Source organism: Pseudophryne corroboree, chromosome 9 (assembly GCF_028390025.1).
Source record: "Pseudophryne corroboree isolate aPseCor3 chromosome 9, aPseCor3.hap2, whole genome shotgun sequence".
NCBI lineage: Eukaryota > Metazoa > Chordata > Amphibia > Anura > Myobatrachidae > Pseudophryne > Pseudophryne corroboree.
The window spans coordinates 40,864,224-40,885,722 of record NC_086452.1 but is presented as its reverse complement, the minus strand read 5'-3'; the positions used below and the strand labels follow the sequence as shown (position 1 = coordinate 40,885,722).

General features: G+C 49.9%; 1 protein-coding gene across 1 annotated transcript in view; it reads right to left on the bottom strand.

Moving 5' to 3' along the window:
• The window catches only part of TM2D1 (TM2 domain containing 1), a 101,191-nt gene that overhangs the window by 60,311 nt on the left and 19,381 nt on the right, over nucleotides 1-21,499 (bottom strand). Inside the window, exon 3 of the mRNA XM_063939229.1 lies at nucleotides 4,689-4,797. Coding sequence (XP_063795299.1) covers nucleotides 4,689-4,797 — 109 coding nt within the window. The remainder of the gene's footprint in view (nucleotides 1-4,688; nucleotides 4,798-21,499) is intronic.

Sequence of the window (21,499 nt, the reverse complement as noted above, 5' to 3'; positions counted from 1 at the left end):
TGAGGCCCAGCACCTGCATTGCCGAATTTATCGACACTTGAGGACGAGAAAGGAAGCAACGAATCCTGTCCTGAAGTTTCGGGACTTTCTCCTGAGACAAGAACAACCTCTGGTTTTGAGTGTCCAACAGCGCTCCCAGATGCACCATGCTCTCAGCAGGGACCAGGGAGGATTTCTTCCAGTTGATGAGCCACCCGTGGGCTTGTAGAAACCGGACAGTCATATCCAGATGACGCAGGAGAAGATCTGGGGAATTTGCCAGGATTAACAAGTCGTCCAGATACGGCAGTATCCTGACCCCTTGATGGCGGAGTACCACCGTCATCACCGCCATAACTTTGGTGAAGACTCGCGGAGCCGTTGTTAAACCAAAAGGTAACGCCCGAAACTGGTAATGGAGGTTGCCAATAGCGAACCTCAGGTATTGTTGATGGGACACTGCTATAGGAATATGCAGGTAAGAATCCTGTATGTCCAGGGAGACCATGTAGTCCCCAGGTTCCAAGGCCAGAACTATAGAGCGAAGGGTTTCCATACGGAACTTGGAAACCTTCACAAACTTGTTCAGTGCCTTGAGGTTGAGAATGGGCCGGGAGGACCCATTCAATTTCGGGACTAGAAACAGCGGAGAATAGTACCCCCGGCCCCTCTGAGCAAGGGGCACCTGTACTACGACTCCTGTATCCAGGAGGGTCTGTACCACCGAATGCAGAGTGTTTGCCTTTGGGTATACCCTAGAAGCCGGCCCCCCACCCTGGGATCCCCCAAGGGGAGTCCCGCCCCGTCATGCGGCAGGCTTATCGGTCTTTGCTGCTGGCTGACGGTCAGCCCAGGCTCTTTCGGGCTTCAGCTTACCAGGTTTGGAAGTGCGGGCCTGCATATGGTACGCCTGACCTTTTGCTTTACCTGAAGGACGAAAGGGGCGAAAGGACATGCCTTTGGCCTTCGACACAGAAGGAGCTGTATTAGGCAGACAGGCAGTTTTGGCAGTAGCCAAGTCAACCACTATCTTATTTAAGTCCTCCCCAAACAGAATATCCCCATTGAAAGGGAGTACCTCCAGGGTTTTCCTAGAGTCCAGATCCACAGACCAGGATCTCAGTCACAATATCCTGCGAGCCAGGACTGACGTAGTAGAGGCCTTGGCTGCTAGGTTACCGGCATCAGAAGCCGCCTTTTTAATATAGCGAGAAGCTGTGACAATATATGACAAGCATTGTTTAGCATGGTCAGAGGAGATTTCAGCTTCTAACTCCAAGGCCCATGCTTCAATAGCCTCTGCCGCCCATGTAGCTGCAATAGTGGGCCTTTGTGCAGCACCTGTGAGGGTGTAAATCGCTTTTAGACAACCCTCCACACGTTTATCCGTAGGCTCTTTTAGAGACGTGACGGTAGTGACAGGTAGAGCTGAGGAAACCACAATCCTAGCCACATGTGAGTCTACTGGAGGAGGCGTTTCCCAATTCTTAGACAGCTCTGGCGCGAGGGGATAGCGAGCCAGCATCTTCTTTTGAGGCACACACTTCGTACCCGGGCTTTGCCAGGGTTCCTGACGTATATCCACTAGGTGGTCAGAGTGAGGTAAAACTTGTTTAATCACCTTCTGACGGTTGAACCTATCTGGTTTCTTAGGAGGAACGGATGGCTCGGGATCATCCGTAATCTGCAGAATTAATTTAATAGCCTCCAAAAGATCAGGAACATCCACATGTGAACTACTCTCCCCATCAGCCGTATCCGAGTCAGAACCTGTGGGGTCAGTGTATGTGCTGTCTTCATCAGACGAGATGTCAGTGACAGCAGTGGATTGTGAGGAGACGAGCGCTCGCGTAGAGGACCTCTTGGACTTAGGCGAGCGTTGGTCAGACTTTTTAGTAGTCAGGGACTGGTTCAACTTCTTTAATTGAGCAGATAAATCGTCCGCCCACGGCGGGTTAGCTGCAGGGACCACATACGGTTGTACCGGCATTGGGGGTCCCATAGGGGTGTTAGTTTATGAACTAGCGTATGCAGAAGCGTGGAAAAAGCGGCCCACGGAGGGTCAGTATGTGCCTCCGTTGCCACAGTCCCACTGGGGGGCAAGGAAGGAGCCCCCAGAACCAGAGCCCACAGCTGCTATATTTTCCCCATATGTGCCTGTGGCTTCAGCAACACCGGCAGTGTGTTCAGCCCCAGAACCGTTACCCTCAGAAGCAGACATGATATAACTTGCAGTATGAGGTAACACAGTACAATTATCAGCAGCACTATATTCCTAAACCCAAACCCCTGCGCAGTGTAGTCAGCACTAGCAGAGATAAAGGAGAGATATGGTGACTAAATCACAGAGAAAAATACGTAATACAGTATATCTTTGTGAAAATCCTATATTAGATAAAACCTGACGCACCAAGCCCCCTCAGGTTATAGAATATAGGGATAGCAGGTTGAGTGAAAGACACGAAATGGACACCACTCAGCTATCATATGCACACACAAATAGTCACAGTCTGTACAATGCAGAGGTTATTACTGACAATAATACTGCACTGGACTAGCTTACACAGCTATATAACAATAGATATAACAGTACACAGTAAGAACTGGATGTATATCACACTGTAATTGTACTATAAACCCTGACTAAATGCACTCTCTTACTAACACTGACTAAAAAGGCAGGTAGAATACTTAAGTGTCTTGTAAAGTCACAGCGCTGACAACCAGGCGGCTTTACATAGGAGGATTTGCCCAAGCAGTCCCAGGAACAGTGAGCTGAGGAGTAATGGCGCCGCAGACACTGACAGGGAGTGAGGAAAAGACAGAGATGCAGCTCCAGGGCGGGAACACTTGCAGGAAATGGCGCCTTGGGGCTGGGGGAGGGGCTTCAGGTCTAAGCTTTATCCCCCTTGCTGGCAAAACCACCGGGTACTGTGGGCGATATTAAAATCGGTTTTAAGAGAAAACCTGACCTGCGCCCATGCCCTGGTGATCTAGTGGGATCGCCTGTATCCACAGTGTCCACCGCCAGCGCACGGCCCGCCTCCCATTGACCGCGCCGGATCGCGATAAAGACCGGGTCCCGCGAGCGGGACCCACTTACCACCTCCCGAAGCGTGGCCACGCGATCCTGGAGAGCCCCAGCCGTGTGTGTCTAACATGAAGAAAACCGGAGCCTCCGCTGTAGGTACCCGGCAACCAGGGCTCGGGAGTGTACAGCGCCGCTGGGGAGAGCTGGAGCTGCAGCCGTGAATGTCACAAGACATTTACCACCGCTGCTGCCCTTGAAGTCTTCACTTTTTACCTCATAAAAAGCTTTTCTTAGGGCTGCTTGGAGCAGCCCCTCTGTTAAGTGCCTGCTTACTGCAGCACCAACTGACAAACTGAGCTCCTGTGCTGGGAGGCGGGGTGATATAGGAGGCGGCGCCATGCATCTTGGGAAGCAGGTCAAAGCTTTGAGCCTGTTGGTGCCTCGGATCAAGATCCTACTCTACACCCCATTGTCCAGACTTGTGGAGCCCGGTGTACCCCGCAGCAGAAAAATGCATTTAATTATTTTTTTTTCTCCTTTCTTTTACATTGCTGCGTCGGGGGAACAAACGCTTTCTTCTTATCTCTATGACAAATCTTAACCTAGTGACCAAATCTAAGGGCTGTATTCAATAACCGTCGGGTTCCGATCTATTCAATAGGGGCTGATTTTTTCCAACAAGTTGGGAATTCCCGACTTGTCGGAAAACACGTGGATCGCCGCCGATCCACGTGCTTCTGTCGGAAATGAGGCCAAATCAGACAGGTTTTGGCCCCCTTTCCGACAAACTCAATCCGACTTGAAAACAGGTCGGATTGAGGTGAGGAGACAAACGGTGCTGCGGGCCGCGCCGGGAGCAGAGATCGGCGGCTGGCGGGGGGAGCTGGCTGCGGGGGGACATGTCTGCAGCACCTCTCCCTGCAGCAACTCCCCCCGCCGCCATGTCCCCCCGCAGCCAACTGATATCTGCTCCCCCCGCTGCCCAGCTTACCCCGCCGCCATCCCGATCACGCCCGCCTCCATCTACACTGCTAGCCGCCGACAGCAGCGGCCGTCCATTGAATAGGGGTCGTCGGATCCATTCAAACAACTGCATGTCAGAATGGATCCGGCTTTTATTGAATATACCGCTAAGACTCTAACTGGTTGGCACATTACACACAACTACTGGAATCAATTTAGAACCAGTTGTGCTGCGAGGGAAAATTGGCCATGCTGGGCTACCGTATTTAACAGCGATTTGCACAGCCACATATCATGGCTGCACATGAAGGAGAGTTGAATATGCTCCGAAAGTCTATTCATCAGGAAATGGACTCTGCAACACTGGCCACAGTATGTAATATGACATCTCTCATATGTGATATAAATTGACATTCACTACACAAAATCTTAAATGTTAATGTTAACATATAGTTCACTTCTTAAGGATACACACTGTACTTTTAATTAAATAAAAAAACATTAAAAAAAAAAAAGTATAACCATTTTTTTTTTATACCGTAGTCTCATACTAAGTTATTTTCTTTTTTTTTTTTGCTAAATGGGACAGATGACAGCGTATGTGGATATTTAACCATATGACATCATCAGATTTGGCCAAACATGTCTCAAACAAAAGTTACGAATAAAGTTGCACCAGAAATAATCGCAGAGTACCCAGGGGAGTCCTACTTACACACTGCGGCAGGGAACGGGTCTGTAGAAGCCGAGCTCCTTTCCAGAGAAAGTCGTCACAACGCCCTCAAAATTTTTACAGGAAATATTAGGTGCTGGGAAACAGGGAGCTGCACATACAATAATGAGAGATTAGTACATCTTCCCGTCAGTTATGTAACAATCAGTGATAAAAGTGGAGAAGTGAGTCAGTGAAGAAGCTGCCCATGGCAACCAAAAAGCTGCTCTGTATACTCTTATAGGATGCAAATTATAAATGTTACGCCAATGCCGATTGGTTGCCATGGGCAACTTCTCCACTGGCTCACTTCTCCACTTTTATCACTGCTTAGTACATGTCCCCTAAGGCAGAAATAACAATAGGATGCATCTTATATAATCAATGAAATAACTAAACACAAGGAAATCACCTCTAGATAAACTCTGTTCATATTTTTACTGAGGTGCCGATAACAACAAACGGAGAGATTGAATGTTATTTGGCTACATACACATGCAGGGCCGGGTGAAATGGAGTACGAATTCGCCCTCATAGTTCTTTTAAAGGGGCAATCATTAATAAGGTATTATAACTATGCTTTTTAAACGACGGCCTCCTTAAAAAAACGTCTAAGGTAGGCCGTCATCCCGCACGTCGGGAGATCACGGACTCCATTACATCCGGCCCGCAGCGTTCATTCCAGCACCTTGCGCCTGTCACAAACCGTGCAGTTCCTCTTTCCTGACTGGAGTGTCGCTCTCTGCTCTGGTGCTTCTAGCACACTCTGGGCTGCACCTCAGTGCTGAGATACAGATCAGCGTGTGCTAGAAGCACCAGAGCAGACAGAGACACCACAGACAGGAAAGAGGAACTGCACGGGTTGTGACAGGTGCAGGGTGCTAGAATGAACACTACACATGTAAAAGATCTGACTGTTTGGTGCTCCCAATTGTATAGCACTGTGCAGAGTACTGGTGCTATATAAATAAACATTAATACTGTACTCCAGCATCATACACATACACTGATAACGGGATACGGTCATTAGGTCGACATGGGAAAAGAGCCGACCTGGGAAAAAGGCCGACCTGGGACCTGGGAAAAATAAGATTTTACTCACCGGTAAATCTATTTCTCGTAGTCCGTAGTGGATGCTGGGAACTCCGTAAGGACCATGGGGAATAGCGGCTCCGCAGGAGACTGGGCACAACTAAAGAAAGCTTTAGGACTACCTGGTGTGCACTGGCTCCTCCCTCTATGACCCTCCTCCAGACCTCAGTTAGGATACTGTGCCCGGAAGAGCTGACACAATAAGGAAAGGATTTGGAATCCCGGGTAAGACTCATACCAGCCACCCCAATCACACCGTATAACTCGTGATATTATACCCAGTTAACAGTATGAAATATATCTAAACCTCACTAACAGATGGCTCATAACAATAACCCTTTAGTTAGGCAATAACTATATACAAGTATTGCAGACAATCCGCACTTGGGACGGGCGCCCAGCATCCACTACGGACTACGAGAAATAGATTTACCGGTGAGTAAAATCTTATTTTCTCCGACGTCCTAGTGGATGCTGGGAACTCCGTAAGGACCATGGGGATTATACCAAAGCTCCCAAACGGGCGGGAGAGTGCGGATGACTCTGCAGCACCGAATGAGCAAACTCAAGGTCCTCCTCAGCCAGGGTATCAAACTTGTAGACTTTTGCAAAAATGTTTGAACCCGACCAAGTAACAGCTCGGCAAAGTTGTAAAGCCGAGACCCCTCGGGCAGCCGCCCAGGAAGAGCCCACTTTCCTCGTGGAATGGGCTTTTACAGATTTAGGGTGCGGCAGTCCAGTTGCAGAATGTGCAAGTTGAATCGTGCTACAGATCCAGCGAGCAATAGTCTGCTTAGAAGCAGGAGCACCCAGCTTGTTGGGTGCATACAGGATAAATAGCGAGTCAGTTTTCCTGACTCCAGCCGTCCTGGAAACATATTTTCCGGGCCCTGACTACGCCCAGTAACTTGGAGTCCTCCAAGTCCCACGTAGCCGCAGGCACCACAATAGGTTGGTTCACATGAAAAGCTGATACCACCTTAGGAAGGAATTGGGAACGAGTCCTCAATTCCGCCCTATCCATATGAAAATCAGATGAGGGCTTTTGCATGACAAAACCGCCAATTCTGATACACGCCTGGCCGACGCCAAGGCCAACAGCATGACCACTTTCCACGTGAGGTATTTTAGCTCTACGGATTTAAGTGGCTCAACCCAATGCGACTTCAGGAAATCCAACACCACGTTGAGATCCCACGGTGCCACTAGAGGCACAAACGGGGGCTGAATATGCAGCACTCCCTTAACGAAAGTCTGAACTTCAGGCATTGAAGCCAGTTCTTTTTGGAAGAAAATGTACAGAGCCAAAATCTGGACCTTAACGTAACCCAATTTTAGGCCCGTAGTCACTCCTGACTGTAGAAAGTGCAGAAATCGACCCAGTTGAAATTCCTCCGTTGGGGCCTTCCTGGCCTCACACCCAGCAACATATTTTTGCCATATGCGGTGATAATATTTTGCAATCACATCTTTCCTAGCCTTAATCAGCGTAGGAATGACTTCCTCCGGAATGCCTTTTTCCTTTAGGATCCGGTGTTCAACCGCCATGCCGTCAAACACAGCCGTGGTAAGTCTTGGAACAGGCAGGGCCCCTGCTGCAGCAGGTCCTGTCTGAGCGGCAGAGGCCATGGGTCCTCAGAGATCATTTCTTGAAGTTCTGGGTACCAAGCTCTTCTTGGCCAATCCGGAACCACGAGTATAGTTCTTACTCCTCTCCTTCTTAGTATTCTCAATACCTTGGGTATGAGAGGCAAAGGAAGGAACACATACACCGACTGGTACACCCACGGTGTTACCAGAGCGTCCACAGCTATCGCCTGAGGGTCCCTTGACCTGGCGCAATATCTTTTTAGCTTTTTGTTGAGGCGGGACGCCAGCATGTCCACCTGTGGCCTTTCCCAATGGTGTACAATCATTTTGAAGACTTCTGGATGAAGTCCCCACTCTCACGGGTGGAGGTCGTGCCTGCTGAGAAAGTCTGCTTCCCAGTTGTCCACTCCCGGAATGAACACTGCTGACAGTGCTAACACATGATTTTCCGCCCATCGGAAAATCCTTGTGGCTTCTGCCATCACCATCCTGCTTCTTGTGCCTCCCTGCTGGTTTACATGGGCGACCGCCGTGATGTTGTCTGACTGGATCAGCACCGGCTGGTGTTGAAGCAGGGGTCTAGCCTGACTTAGGGCATTGTGAATGGCCCTTAGTCCCATGATATTTATGTGTAGGGAAGTCTCCTGACTCGACCATAGTCCTTGGAAGTTTCTTCCCTGTGTGACTGCCCCCCAGCCTCGAAGGCTGGCATCCGTGGTCACCAGGACCCAGTCCTGTATGCCGAATCTGCGGCCCTCTAGAAGATGAGCACTCTGCAGCCACCACAACAGCGACACCCTGGCCCTTGGAGACAGGGTTATCAGCCGATGCATCTGAAGATGCGACCCGGACCACTTGTCCAACAGATCCCACTGGAAGATCCTTGCATGGAACCTACCGAATGGAATTTCTTCGTAAGAAGCTACCATTTTTCCCAGGACTCGCGTGCATTGATGCACCGACACCTGTATTTGTAGGTCTCTGACTAGAGATGACAACTCCTTGGCCTTCTCCTCCGGGAGAAACCCTTTTTCCTGTTCTGTGTCCAGAACCATACCCAGGAACAGTAGACGCGTCGTAGGAACCAGCTGCGACTTTGGACTATTCAGAATCCAGCCGTGCTGTTGTAGCACTTCCCGAGATAGTGCTACTCCGACGAACAACTGCTCCCTGGACCTCGCCTTTATAAGGAGATCGTTCAAGTACGGGATAATTATAACTCCCTTTTTTTTGAAGGAGTATCATCATTTCGGCCATTACCTTGGTAAATACCCTCGGTGCCGGGGGCGTGGCTTGGACGGGCATGGAGTAGCACTTGCACAGTGCAGCTCTCCAGCCAATATATCCTGACACAGTATCCTGGACTCCCTCCCTGGGTCTGTAATTGAGGTCAACGCTGCATGAATGCTCCCTGCCTCCCTGGAGTGAATTTGGGCTGGATATCAATATCCATCTAGCTCCTGCAGCCCTATCTGTCCGGCGGGCCCTGCTCGGCGCTGGAGCTGCTGCCTCGCGCTCACCTCGGACCGGAAGTTCGGCTCCCGCTCTCCGCCGCCGCTCGTGTCTCTGTGGGGAGAGGTGGGGGACACTCGCCTGCCGCCCAGTGTGCCTGCTGAGGGACCCGAGGAGGATCTGTGGCGCCTGGAGCACTCTGCACCGCCGCGGACCCGTGCCGCCCGGGGGACCGGAAGTTCGGCTCAGGCTTTCTACCACCGCCCGCACTTCTGTGGAAGGGAGCGGGGAGTGCTCGACTGCCGCTGTCGTGCCGCTCTGTGAGCCTGCTGGGGGACAAAGAATATAGCTGAGGCTACCTGGATCGTCATCCTGCACCGCCGCGGGCCCGGGGGACCGGAAGTGCGGCTCCCGCGATCTCTCCCTGCTCGCTGCAGCCATCCGGGACACTTTTACTCTGTGGGGGCCTATCTGAGCTGGCTGGAAATCCACTGGGTCGCGTGTGCCCTTCCCCCCTCTCCCTCCGCTGCACGTCTCTGGCTGACCGATCCGGATCTCACCCTGCCTGGAGGTCAGTACTGGGGAATGTTCATCTTTACTGCACGGCTCTGATTAAGGGGGATATTGTCTGATTCCCTGCTCCATCAGGCGGACACTCTACATTATATTCGTTTAGCTATACATATTTATACCCTGCCCTGAGCCCGCTGGCCTCTCTGTAGGGTGTCGGCGTGGGCGCCCGCCTCTTGCTTGCTTATATTTGCTTTGATATATCTGCTCGGCTGGACAGAGCGACACCGTGTTGTCTAAAATGGTGCGCGGCCGCCAAATTAATGCGGCGGCGGGCGCAATGGATAAGTTTGTCCGGAATCCTGGCTATCAGCGGCGGGGGGGTGAGAATGCTGGATCTGAATCAGCACCACCATCTCCTGCGTATAGTTCCGCTTCCTCAGACCATCCGGATGCTACTCTGCAGAGAGTATTAGATGCAGTGACCGCCAGTGAGACGCGTCTGGCGGACAAGATTGGGCAAGTGTAGTCTGATCTCTCCATTATCCATCAGGACCTTCAGCGGGTGAGGGAGCTAGTAGGTGAGGCTGAGACCCGTATATCCAATGTTGAAGACTCTGTCGGCCCGCTGGGTCACCGCACTGATGCTTTGGAATCTCAAATGTCCGAGGTGCGCAAAAAACTGACGGATATGGAGGGGCGCTTGCGGCGCAATAACGTCCGTTTTGTTGGCCTGCCGGAAAAGGAGGAGGGCTCAACTCCTGAAGAATTTCTTGTAAAGTGGCTCCGAGATGCTTTTGGAACTGAGGAATTCTCGCCTTATTTTACCGTAGAACGGGCCCATAGAGTTCCGATGCGCCCGCTGCCTCCGGGGGCTCCACCTCGCACCTTTATCGCTAAGTTCCTCCATTTCCGGAACCGCGACACAGTTCTAAGGCTGGCCCGCACTAAGGGCCCTTTGAAGTGGAATGGATCGCCCATATCGGTTTTCCCAGACTTTGCCGTGGATGTACAAAAGGATAGTGCTCAGTTCCTGTCTGTTAAGAGGAGGCTCCGTGAACTTGACCTGCCGTACGCCATGCTCTTCCCATCTAAGCTGCGAGTAGTGGCTGATGGGGAAACAAAGTTTTTCACAACTCCCCGTGAGGCCACGGCGTGGCTGGATAGACGATTTCCGGCGAGGCGTGCCCTTGCAAATCCCTGAGTCTCCGGCCTAACCCTGATGCTGACTTTATCCTGTTTGCTTTAGTCGTGTATTTTTTCTCTCCTTGTGTGCTTCTCTTGTTATTAATTATGTGGGCTGTACATGCGTGTTAATTAATGTGTGGCAATAGGCTGCGGGGGTGTTGGATTGGGGTCATTGTCCTCTGTATCCCAGTTACTTTATTCTGCTCTCGCAGGTAAGACAGGTCGAGTGACTACTCGTTTGCCTACTTTGATGCTTCGGGTAGGCCTTAGAATTTATATTATCCCCTGTTATTTCTGGGGGGGGGGGTTGCGCTCGTGGTTCGATATGTTTGGCTCTTTGCTATACGTGTATGCTTGTTTTGGGTATGAACAGACCCAGGGGGTGGATGTCTATGATTTCCCCTCCTATATTTGGGGGGGGGGGTTGGTTGCTGGAGGCTCTGTTTTCCCGAGAGTCATTATATTCTTGGCCCCGATCAAGGTGTACTTGCACCACTTACTGGTGCTACAAAGGTTGTATATTTGAATTTAGGTACTTGTGTTTAGTTTTGGGATCCAAGTATGCTGCAAGTTGGGGGTGGTATACAGGGAGGGGGGCGGGGGAAGGCTCTGGGTTATGGTTTCATTGTGTGTGGAGATGTATGTTGTGAGTGGACATGGTTTATTGTTGTATTATCTAAGCATCGGTATCTGGTAACTGAACATGTGCATGGTGGATTTGGCTGGCCGCGGGGTGTTGCATTTATTTTACTTTTGATGCATTATGGCTGGGATTAAAGTGTTATCGTGGAATGTGCGAGGTCTCAGTGACAAAGTTAAGAGGTCCCTGGTACTCCGACAGATTAAAACTTGTGCCGCTGATGTGGTCTGCCTTATGGAAACACACTTGGTGGGGAATAAGATTCTTTCGCTAAAAAGGCCATGGGTGGGATGGGCGTACCATTCCATGTATACTTCTGCCTCTCGTGGAGTTTCAGTCCTTATTAAGCGGACCGTCCCCTTCGTGCTGGAATCTGTGCAGACGGATCCGTGGGGGAGATATGTTTCTGAAAATAAGAATTTACTTACCGATAATTCTATTTCACATAGTCCGTAGTGGATGCTGGGACTCCGTCAGGCCCATGGGGAATAGCGGGCTCCGCAGGAGACAGGGCACATCTAAAAAAGCTTTTAGGTCACATGGTGCGTACTGGCTCCTCCCCCTATGACCCCCCTCCAAGCCTCAGTTAGGTACTGTGCCCGGACGAGCGTACACAATAAGGAAGGATCTTGAATCCCGGGTAAGACTCATACCAGCCACACCAATCACACCGTACAACTTGTGATCTGAACCCAGTTAACAGTATGATAACACAAACGAAGTAGCCTCTGAACACATGGCTCACAACAACAGTAATAACCCGATTTTTGTAACAATAACTATGTACAAGCATTGCAGACAATCCGCACTTGGGATGGGCGCCCAGCATCCACTACGGACTATGAGAAATAGAATTATCGGTAAGTAAATTCTTATTTTCTCTAACGTCCTAGTGGATGCTGGGACTCCGTCAGGACCATGGGGATTATACCAAAGCTCCCAAACGGGCGGGAGAGTGCGGATGACTCTGCAGCACCGAATGAGAGAACTCCAGGTCCTCTTTAGCCAGAGTATCAAATTTGTAAAATTTTACAAACGTGTTCTCCCCTGACCACGTAGCTGCTCGGCAAAGTTGTAATGCCGAGACTCCTCGGGCAGCCGCCCAGGATGAGCCCACTTTCCTTGTGGAATGGGCCTTTACAGATTTAGGCTGTGGCAGGCCTGCCACAGAATGTGCAAGTTGGATTGTACTACATATCCAACGTGCAATCGTCTGTTTAGACGCAGGAGCACCCAACTTGTTGGGTGCATACAATGTAAACAACGAGTCAGATTTTCTGACTCCAGCTGTCCTTATAATATATATTTTTAATGCTCTGACAACGTCCAGTAACTTGGAGTCCTCCAAGTCGCTAGTAGCCGCAGGCACCACAATAGGCTGGTTCAAGTGAAATGCCGAAACCACCTTAGGGAGAAATTGAGGACGTGTCCTCAATTCTGCCCTGTCCGAATGGAATATCAGATATGGGCTTTTGTATGACAAAGCTGCCAACTCCGAAACTCTCCTGGCTGAAGCCAGGGCCAACAGCATGGTTACCTTCCATGTAAGGTATTTTAAATCTACCGATTTTAAAGGCTCAAACCAATGAGATTTGAGAAAATTTAGAACCACGTTCAAATCCCACGGTGCCACTGGAGGCACTATTGGGGGTTGTATATGTAGTACACCTTTGACAAAAGTTTGTACTTCAGGCACTGACGCCAATTCCTTCTGGAAGAAAATTGATAAGGCCGAAATTTGAACTTTAATGGACCCCAATTTGAGGCCCATAGACAATCCTGCTTGCAGGAAATGTAAGAATCGACCCAATTGAAATTCTTCCGTTGGAGCCTTCTTGGCCTCACACCACGCAACATATTTTCTCCAAATGCGGTGATAATGTTGTGCGGTCACTTCTTTCCTGGCTTTAATTAAAGTAGGAATAACTTCCTCAGGAATGCCCTTCTCTTTTAGAATCCGGCGTTCAACCGCCATGCCGTCAAACGCAGCCGCGGTAAGTCTTGGAACATACAAGGTCCCTGCTGAAGCAGATCCCTTCTTAGAGGTAGAGGCCACGGATCCTCCGTGAGCATCTCTTGAAGTTCCGGATACCAAGTTCTTCTTGGCCAGTCCGGAGCTACCAGTATTGTTCTTACTCCTCTTTTCCGTATAATTCTCAGTACCTTTGGTATGAGAGGCAGAGGAGGGAACACATACACTGACTGGTACACCCACGGTGTTACCAGAGCGTCCACAGCTATTGCCTGAGGGTCTCTTGACCTGGCGCAATACCTGTCCAATTTTTTGTTGAGGCGAGACGCCATCATGTCCACCTTTGGTTTTTCCCAACGGTTCACAATCATGTGGAAAACTTCTGGATGAAGTCCCCACTCTCCCGGGTGAAGGTCGTGTCTGCTGAGGAAATCTGCTTCCCAGTTGTCCACTCCCGGGATGAACACTGCTGACAGTGCTACGACATGATTCTCCGCCCAGCGCAGAATCCTTGCAGCTTCTGCCATTGCACTCCTGCTTCTCGTGCCGCCTTGTCGGTTTACGTGGGCGACTGCCGTGATGTTGTCGGACTGGATCAACACCGGCTGACCCTGAAGCAGCGATTTTGCCAGGCTTAGAGCATTGTAGATCGCTCTTAGCTCCAGTATATTTATGTGAAGAGACGTCTCCAGGTTTGACCACACGCCCTGGAAGTTTCTTCCCTTTGTGACTGCTCCCCAACCTCGTAGGCTGGCATCCGTAGTCACCAGGACCCAGTCCTGTATGCCGAATCTGCGGCCCACTAACAGATGGGCAGTCTGCAACCACCACAGGAGAGACAACCTTGTTCTCGGTGACAGTGTTATCCGCTGATGCATGTGCAGATGCGATCCGGACCATTTGTCCAGCAGATCCCACTGAAATGTTCGTGCATGGAATCTGCCGAATGGAATCGCTTCGTACGAAGCCACCATCTTTCCCAGGACTCTTGTGCATTGATGTACTGACACAGTTCCTGGTTTTAGGAGGTTCTTGACAAGTTCGGATAACTCCCTTGCTTTCTCTTCCGGGAGAAATACCTTTTTCTGAACCGTGTCCAGAATCATGCCCAGGAACAGCCGATGTGTTGTCGGGGTCAATTGAGATTTTGGAAGATTTAGAATCCACCCGTGTTGCTGAAGCACTACTTGTGTTAGCGCTACACCGACTTCCAGCTGTTCTCTGGACTTTGCCCTTATCAGGAGATCGTCCAAGTAAGGGATAATTAATACGCCTTTTCTTCGTAGAAGAACCATCATTTCGGTCATTACCTTGGTAAAGACCCGAGGGGCCGTGGACAACCCAAACGGCAGCGTTTGAAACTGATAATGACAGTCTTGTATCACGAACCTGAGATACCCTTGGTGTGAGGGGTAAATCGGGACATGTAGATAAGCATCTTTTATGTCCAAGGACAGCATGAAGTCTCCTTCTTCCAGATTCGCTATCACTGCTCTGAGTGACTCCATCTTGAACTTGAATTTCTTTATGTACAGGTTCAAGGATTTCAGATTTAGAATAGGCCTTACCGAACCGTCCGGTTTCGGTACCACAAATAGTGTGGAATAATACCCCTTTCCCTGTTGTAGGAGGGGTACCTTGACTATCACCTGCTGAGAATACAGCTTGTGAATGGCTTCCAAAACCGACGTCCTTTCTGAGGGAGACGTTGGTAAAGCAGACTTTAGGAACCGGCGAGGGGGAGACCTTTCGAACTCCAGCATGTAACCCTGAGATACTATCTGCAGGACCCACGGGTCCACTTGTGAGTGAACCCATTGATTGCTGAAAATCTTGAGTCGACCCCCCACCGTTCCTGAGTCCGCTTGTAAAGCCCCAGCGTCATGCTGATGGCTTTGTAGAAGCCGGGGCGGGCTTCTGTTCCTGGGCAGGGGCTGCTTGCTGCCCTTTCTTACCCTTTCCTCTGCCTCGCGGCAGATAAGACTGTCCTTTTGGTCGCTTTTTATAGGAGCGAAAGGACTGCGGCTGAAAAGACGGTGTCTTTTTCTGTTGGGAGGGGGTCTGAGGTAAAAAAGTGGATTTGCCGGCAGTTGCCGTGGCCACCAGGTCCGAAAGACCGACCCCAAACAATTCCTCTCCTTTATATGGCAATACTTCCATATGCCTCTTGGAATCCGCATCACCTGACCACTGTCGCGTCCATAAACTTCTTCTGGCAGATATGGACATCGCGCTTACTCTTGATGCTAGAGTACAAACATCCCTCTGAGCATCTCGCATATAAAGGAAAGCATCCTTTAATTGCTCTAGAGTCAATAAAATACTGTCCCTATCCAGGGTATCAATATTTTCAGTCAGAGAATCCAACCACACTACCCCAGCACTGCACATCCAGGCTGAGGCTATTGCCGGTCGCAGTATAACACCAGTATGTGTGTATATACTCTTCAGTGTAGTTTCCAGCCTCCTATCTGCTGGATCCTTGAGGGCGGCCGTATCAGGAGACGGCAACGCCACTTGCTTTGATAAACGTGTGAGCGCCTTATCCACCCTAGGGGGTGTTTCCCAGCGCGCCCTAACCTCTGGTGGGAAAGGGTATAATGCCAATAACTTCTTGGAAATTAGCAGTTTTCTATCGGGGTTAACCCACGCTTCATCACACACGTCATTCAATTCCTCTGATTCTGGAAAAAATACAGGTAGTTTTTTCACCCCCCACATAATACCCCTTTTTGAGGTACCAGCAGTATCAGAGATCTGCAAAGCCTCCTTCATTGCCGTGATCATATAACGTGTGGCCCTATTGGAAAATACGTTTGTTTCTTCACCGTCGACACTAGATTCATCTGTGTCGGTACCCGTGTCGACTGACTGAGGTAAAGGACGTTTTACAGCCCCTGACGGTGTCTGAGACGCCTGAACCGGTACTAACTGGTTAGCCGGGCGTCTTATTTCGTCAACTGACTTTTGTAATGTGCTGACATTATCACGTAATTCCATAACTAAAGCCATCCATTCCGGTGTCGACTCCCTAGGGGGTGACATTACCATCATCGGCAATTGCTCTGCCTCCACACCAACATCGTCCTCATACATGTCGACACACACGTACCGACACACAGCAGCCACACAGGGAATGCTCTAATCGAAGACAGGACCCCCTAGCCCTTTGGGGAGACAGAGGGAGAGTTTGCCAGCACACACCAAAAGCGCTATAAATGTATATAAACAACCCTAGAAGGTGTTGTTTACTATATATGCGCTCTTAATATATAAATATCGCCAATTTATGCCCCCCTTCTCTTTGTTACCCTGTTTCTGTAGTGCAGTGCAGGGGAGAGACCTGGGAGCCTTCCTCACCAGCGGAGCTGAGCAGGAAAATGGCGCTGAGTGCTGAGGAGAATAAGCTCCGCCCCTTTTTCGGCGGGCTTTCCCCCGGTTTTTAAGAAACTGGCCTGGGTTAAAATACATACATATAGCCTTAATGGCTATATGTGATGTATTTATTTTGCCACTAAAGGTAATTATATTGCTGCCCAGGGCGCCCCCAGCAGCGCCCTGCACCCTCCGTGACTGAGTCAGTGAGCCGTGTGACAACAATGGCGCACAGCTGCCGTGCTGTGCGCTACCTTCAAGAAGACTGAGGAGTCTTCTGCCGCCTGCTTTCCGGACCTCCGTTCTGCCGTCTCTTCAGCGTCTGTAAGGGGGATCGGCGGCGCGGCTCCGGGACGAACCCCAGGCTGACCTGTGTTCCGACTCCCTCTGGAGCTAAGTGTCCAGTAGCCTAAGACTCCAATCCATCCTGCACGCAGGTGAGTTGGAAATCTCTCCCCTAAGTCCCTCGATGCAGTGATCCTGTTGCCAGCAGGAATCACTGAGATTGAAACCTAAAAAAAAACTTTTCTAAACAGCTCTTTAGGAGAGCCACCTAGATTGCACCCTCTCGGACGGGCACAAAAACCTAACTGAGGCTTGGAGGGGGGTCATAGGGGGAGGAGCCAGTACGCACCATGTGACCTAAAAGCTTTTTTAGATGTGCCCTGTCTCCTGCGGAGCCCGCTATTCCCCATGGTCCTGACGGAGTCCCAGCATCCACTAGGACGTTAGAGAAATGTAGATTATTTTACGTTCCTGTCCTCCTTCTGGCGGTTTATGTGCCCCCTCCCTATTCCCCTGATGTTCTTAAGAGGGCTGCCGGGTTCATGGCCTCTTCCCCCAGGATATCGGTTATTTGCCTCGGGGATTTTAATAATGTGCTAGGACGCGGCGATGGACAGGCTGTCTAGGTCTCCGTCGGCTGCATGCCCTGGGAATCTCTCTTTTGCAAATGTGGTGTCGGGGTTGGGCCTGGTCGATCCTTGGAGATTGAGACACCCATATCTTAGACAATACTCCTGTTTCTCTCACTCCCATTCTTCATTCTCCAGGATTGACCTGGCCCTCCTCTCGAGCGACATGGTTCCCCGGGTGGGCGATATTAGATATGAAACTAGGGGTATATCAGATCACTCCCCTTTGACTCTTACTTTAGATTTTAATTGTTCTAGGGGCCAGGCTGTATGGAAATTTAATCCATTCTGGCTTGTCCACATGGGGGACGGATCTGACCTGGTGGCCGCATGGCGGGAATTCTTCGACTTAAATAGTGCCGGAACTGCTATCTCTATTCTATGGGACACGTTTAAGGCCTTTCTGCGAGGGAGTTTGATTAAACGGGTATCTAACTTGAAGTCCTTTTATAAGCAGCGGGAGATGGTGTTGGAGGCCCAGAGTGTCGCCGCGGAATTGCAATACTTGCAGGATTCCTTAAATAGTTCTAAGTTAGCCTGGTTATCGGCTCAGAGAGAATGGAAGGATTATCTAATGGAGAAGACTCAGCATAGACTCCTTTTCTCCTCCCATACATTATACGCTACGGGTGATAGGCCGGGGGCGTACTTGGCCTCCCTGGCCCGGGGTGACAGACCTACTAGTGTAGTAGTTGAGATTTTGAATTCTGACGGCATTTCCCTAACTCAGACCCCACAAATGGCGGCTGAATTTGTGTCCTATTATAGTCGCTTGTATGAATCTAAATTGGAGTGCACTCAGTTGCACCTCAACGATTATTTAGACGCTGTTTCCTTCCCCACCCTGTCCAGCGAGGCTTGTGATCTGCTGGAGGCGCCTATCTCATCTGATGAGATTATGGCTGCTATTCAGGCCTCCCCTAGTGGTAAAGCCCCCGGCATGGATGGCATACCTTCAGAGGTCTATGGGCATCACCTGGATTTTTTTGTCCCTCGCCTTCTGGAGCTGTACGGCCAAATTTTTGCACAGGAGTCTCTCCCTCCATCTATGGCGGAAGCAATGATTGTGGTCCACCCTAAACCAGATAAGGATCTTAGGAGAGTTGAGTCCTATCGCCCTATATCCCTCTTACCCACTGATATTAAAATATTGGCTAAGGTTTTGGCTGGCAGATTAAATACAGTTATATCTCACATTATAAACCCAGATCAGACGGGATTTATGCCCAATAAGTCGACCTCCATTAACCTTAGACGTCTGTTTACTCATCTACAACTCCCCTGTAAGGACCCCGCCTCCTCCATAGTCGTTTCGTTGGACGCCGCTAAGGCTTTTGATTCCGTAGAATGGGCTTATTTGTGGGAAGTTATGCGTAGATTCGGTATAGGCCCAAACTTCATTAAATATGTTCAATTGATGTATTCCTCTCCCTCGGCGAGAGTGGCGGTTAATGGTTTCATATCTCATTCCTTTCCTCTATCTAGAGGTACGCGACAGGGTTGCCCACTGTCCCCTACTCTATTTGCTATGGCCATTGAGCCCCTTGCGTGCCTCTTGAGGGCGGATGCGGGGATCACTGGCTTCAAGGAGGGTGCCCGCGAGGACAGGGTGGCATTGTATGCCGATGACGTTTTGCTATTCGTGGATCGCTATGCTGAGTCTATGCCTAGGATCTTGGAAGTTATTGTTGAGTTCGGGCGATACTCTGGGCTCCTGATTAATTGGGAGAAATCATTTATTATCCCACTCCGGGGGGAGGTTCCTGCTTCCCGGCTGGTGGCTCTTCCGCTGCGGTGGGTGGACTCATTCAAATACTTGGGCATCTGGGTGTCTAATGATCCTCAAAAGTTCTCCTCCCTAAATATCACTCCACAAATAACGTATCTCCGTAGTCGGGTGAAGGCATGGGGGAAATTACCCTTAACATTCACAGGGAGGGTAAATATGGTAAAAATGGTCTTCCAGCCCAAACTTCTGTATGTTCTCCAACAATCTCCCGTTTATATCCTGCAGAAGATTTTTAAACAAATAAATGGGTTACTTTCCTCCCTGGTGTGGGCTAGTAAGCGGGCACGTTTGCGACTGGATACTTTGACCAGGTCACGGGACATGGGGGGTTTGGCTCTCCCCAACTTCCGCTTTTATTATTATGCGGCGCAGCTGGCGCATGTCTGGGAGTGGGTTACCGACCTTGATGCCCTGGCTTTGCATTCACTGATGTTGCACCATGACTAACCCCTGGGGGCTCCCCATTGCAGCTGCTCCTGTGTGGTAGCGTCAAAATGTCCACATTGCCACTGATTAAACAATCCATCCTGATATGGAAATTGGTGCACTCTGTGATGCGAGGCCACGGTATTGATCCTGATACCCCACTGGATAACGCGTATGGGTTGCCGGAACTGTGTCAACTTCAGGTTAGGGAGGTGTGGTGTAACTGGGGAGTACACTCCTTAGGACATTTATATAGTGACGGGATCCTTACCTCATTTCAACAACTTCAACAGGCACATAATATCCCCTCTGGGTTCTTTTTTCGCTTCCTTCAGCTGAGACACGCTTTGGCTACCCAATTCCCAGGTGGCCCTCCGGTCCTCGTTGACTCCCCTGTCAAATTAATGTTGCAAACGCTAGACTCGGGTCACTTGGTCTCTAAAATATATGGTCGTATTCTGCAGCTACATCATGCGGAGCCTCTAACTGCTCTCCGGGGAAAGTGGGAGTCGGATGTGGGTACTTTGCCGGACGATGCATGGAATACCGCTATGGGAGCCCATCGGATCTCCACTTCCTCTGTCAGGTACCAGCAAATACAACTATATATTCTGCATAGAGTATATATGACTCCGGTGAGGTTAGCACATATTGGGGGGTCTCATAGCTCCCAGTGCCCTAAGTGTGGAACCACGGGTGCTGATTTCTGGCATCTACTTTGGGTGTGCCCTGGCGTGTCTCGATTCTGGATGGCTGTCATACGCGCTATATGTGATACGGGGGTTCCCTCCTCCATATGCACACCTGCTCTTTGTACCCTGTTGATTGTGGACGAGGAAGCTTTAGACCCACCTAGCAGACGATACGTTATCAACTTATGCGCTTTAGCCAGAGTCTGTATAGCCCGGCTGTGGCTGGCGGGTGAGGCCCCGACAGTTAAGGCTTGGATAGCCTTGGTCAACGAAACTGTCGCACACGAAAAATTTGTGTTCCTGGCGAGGAAGGTGGAGAGGAAATGGTGTACAATTTGGGGCAGGTGGATAGAGTCTAAATATTTCAAGGATACATAAAATCTAGCCTTGTGTCTCTCTCCTTACTTTGTCCTGGTATATTTTGGGGGTAGATGCCCCGCGGCCAGCCTTGCAGAGATATAGTGAGTTATACTGTGCTTGTTATAGTATGCTAATGTCTGTTTTGGAAGTGTTATGTTTGGGATGTGACATCCTCAAGATTAGACCATTTGAGAATATGTGATATAGGAGATATTATATACACTTGATGTACCATGTGCCCTGTATATGTACAGCTGTTTCTGTGCATATTGGGTGTGTATGTAATGTTATGTTTGTTTTTGTGTGAATTGTTAATGAAAACCTGAAAATTCAAATAAAAATTATTGAATTTAAAAAAAAAAATACCCTCGGTGCCGGGGACAGACCAACGGCAACGTCTGGAATTGGTAATGACAGTCCTGTACCACAATTTTGAGGTACTCCTGGTGAGGAGGGTAAATGGGGACATGCAGGTAAGCATCCTTGATGTCCAGTGATACCATGTAATCTCCTTCGTCCAGGCTTGCAATAACCGCCCTGAGCGATTCCATTTTGAACTTGAACCTTCGTATATAAGTGTTCAAGGATTTCAATTTTAGAATGGGTCTCACCGAACAGTCTGGTTTCGGTACCACAAACATTGTGGAATAGTAACCCCGGCCTTGTTGAAGGAGGGGTACCGTGATTATCACCTGCTGGAAGTACAGCTTGTGAATTGCCGCCAGTACTACCTCTCCTCGAGGGCAGCAGGCAAGGCTGATTTGAGGTAACGGCGAGGGGGAGTCGCCCCGAAACTCCAGCTTGTATCCCTGTG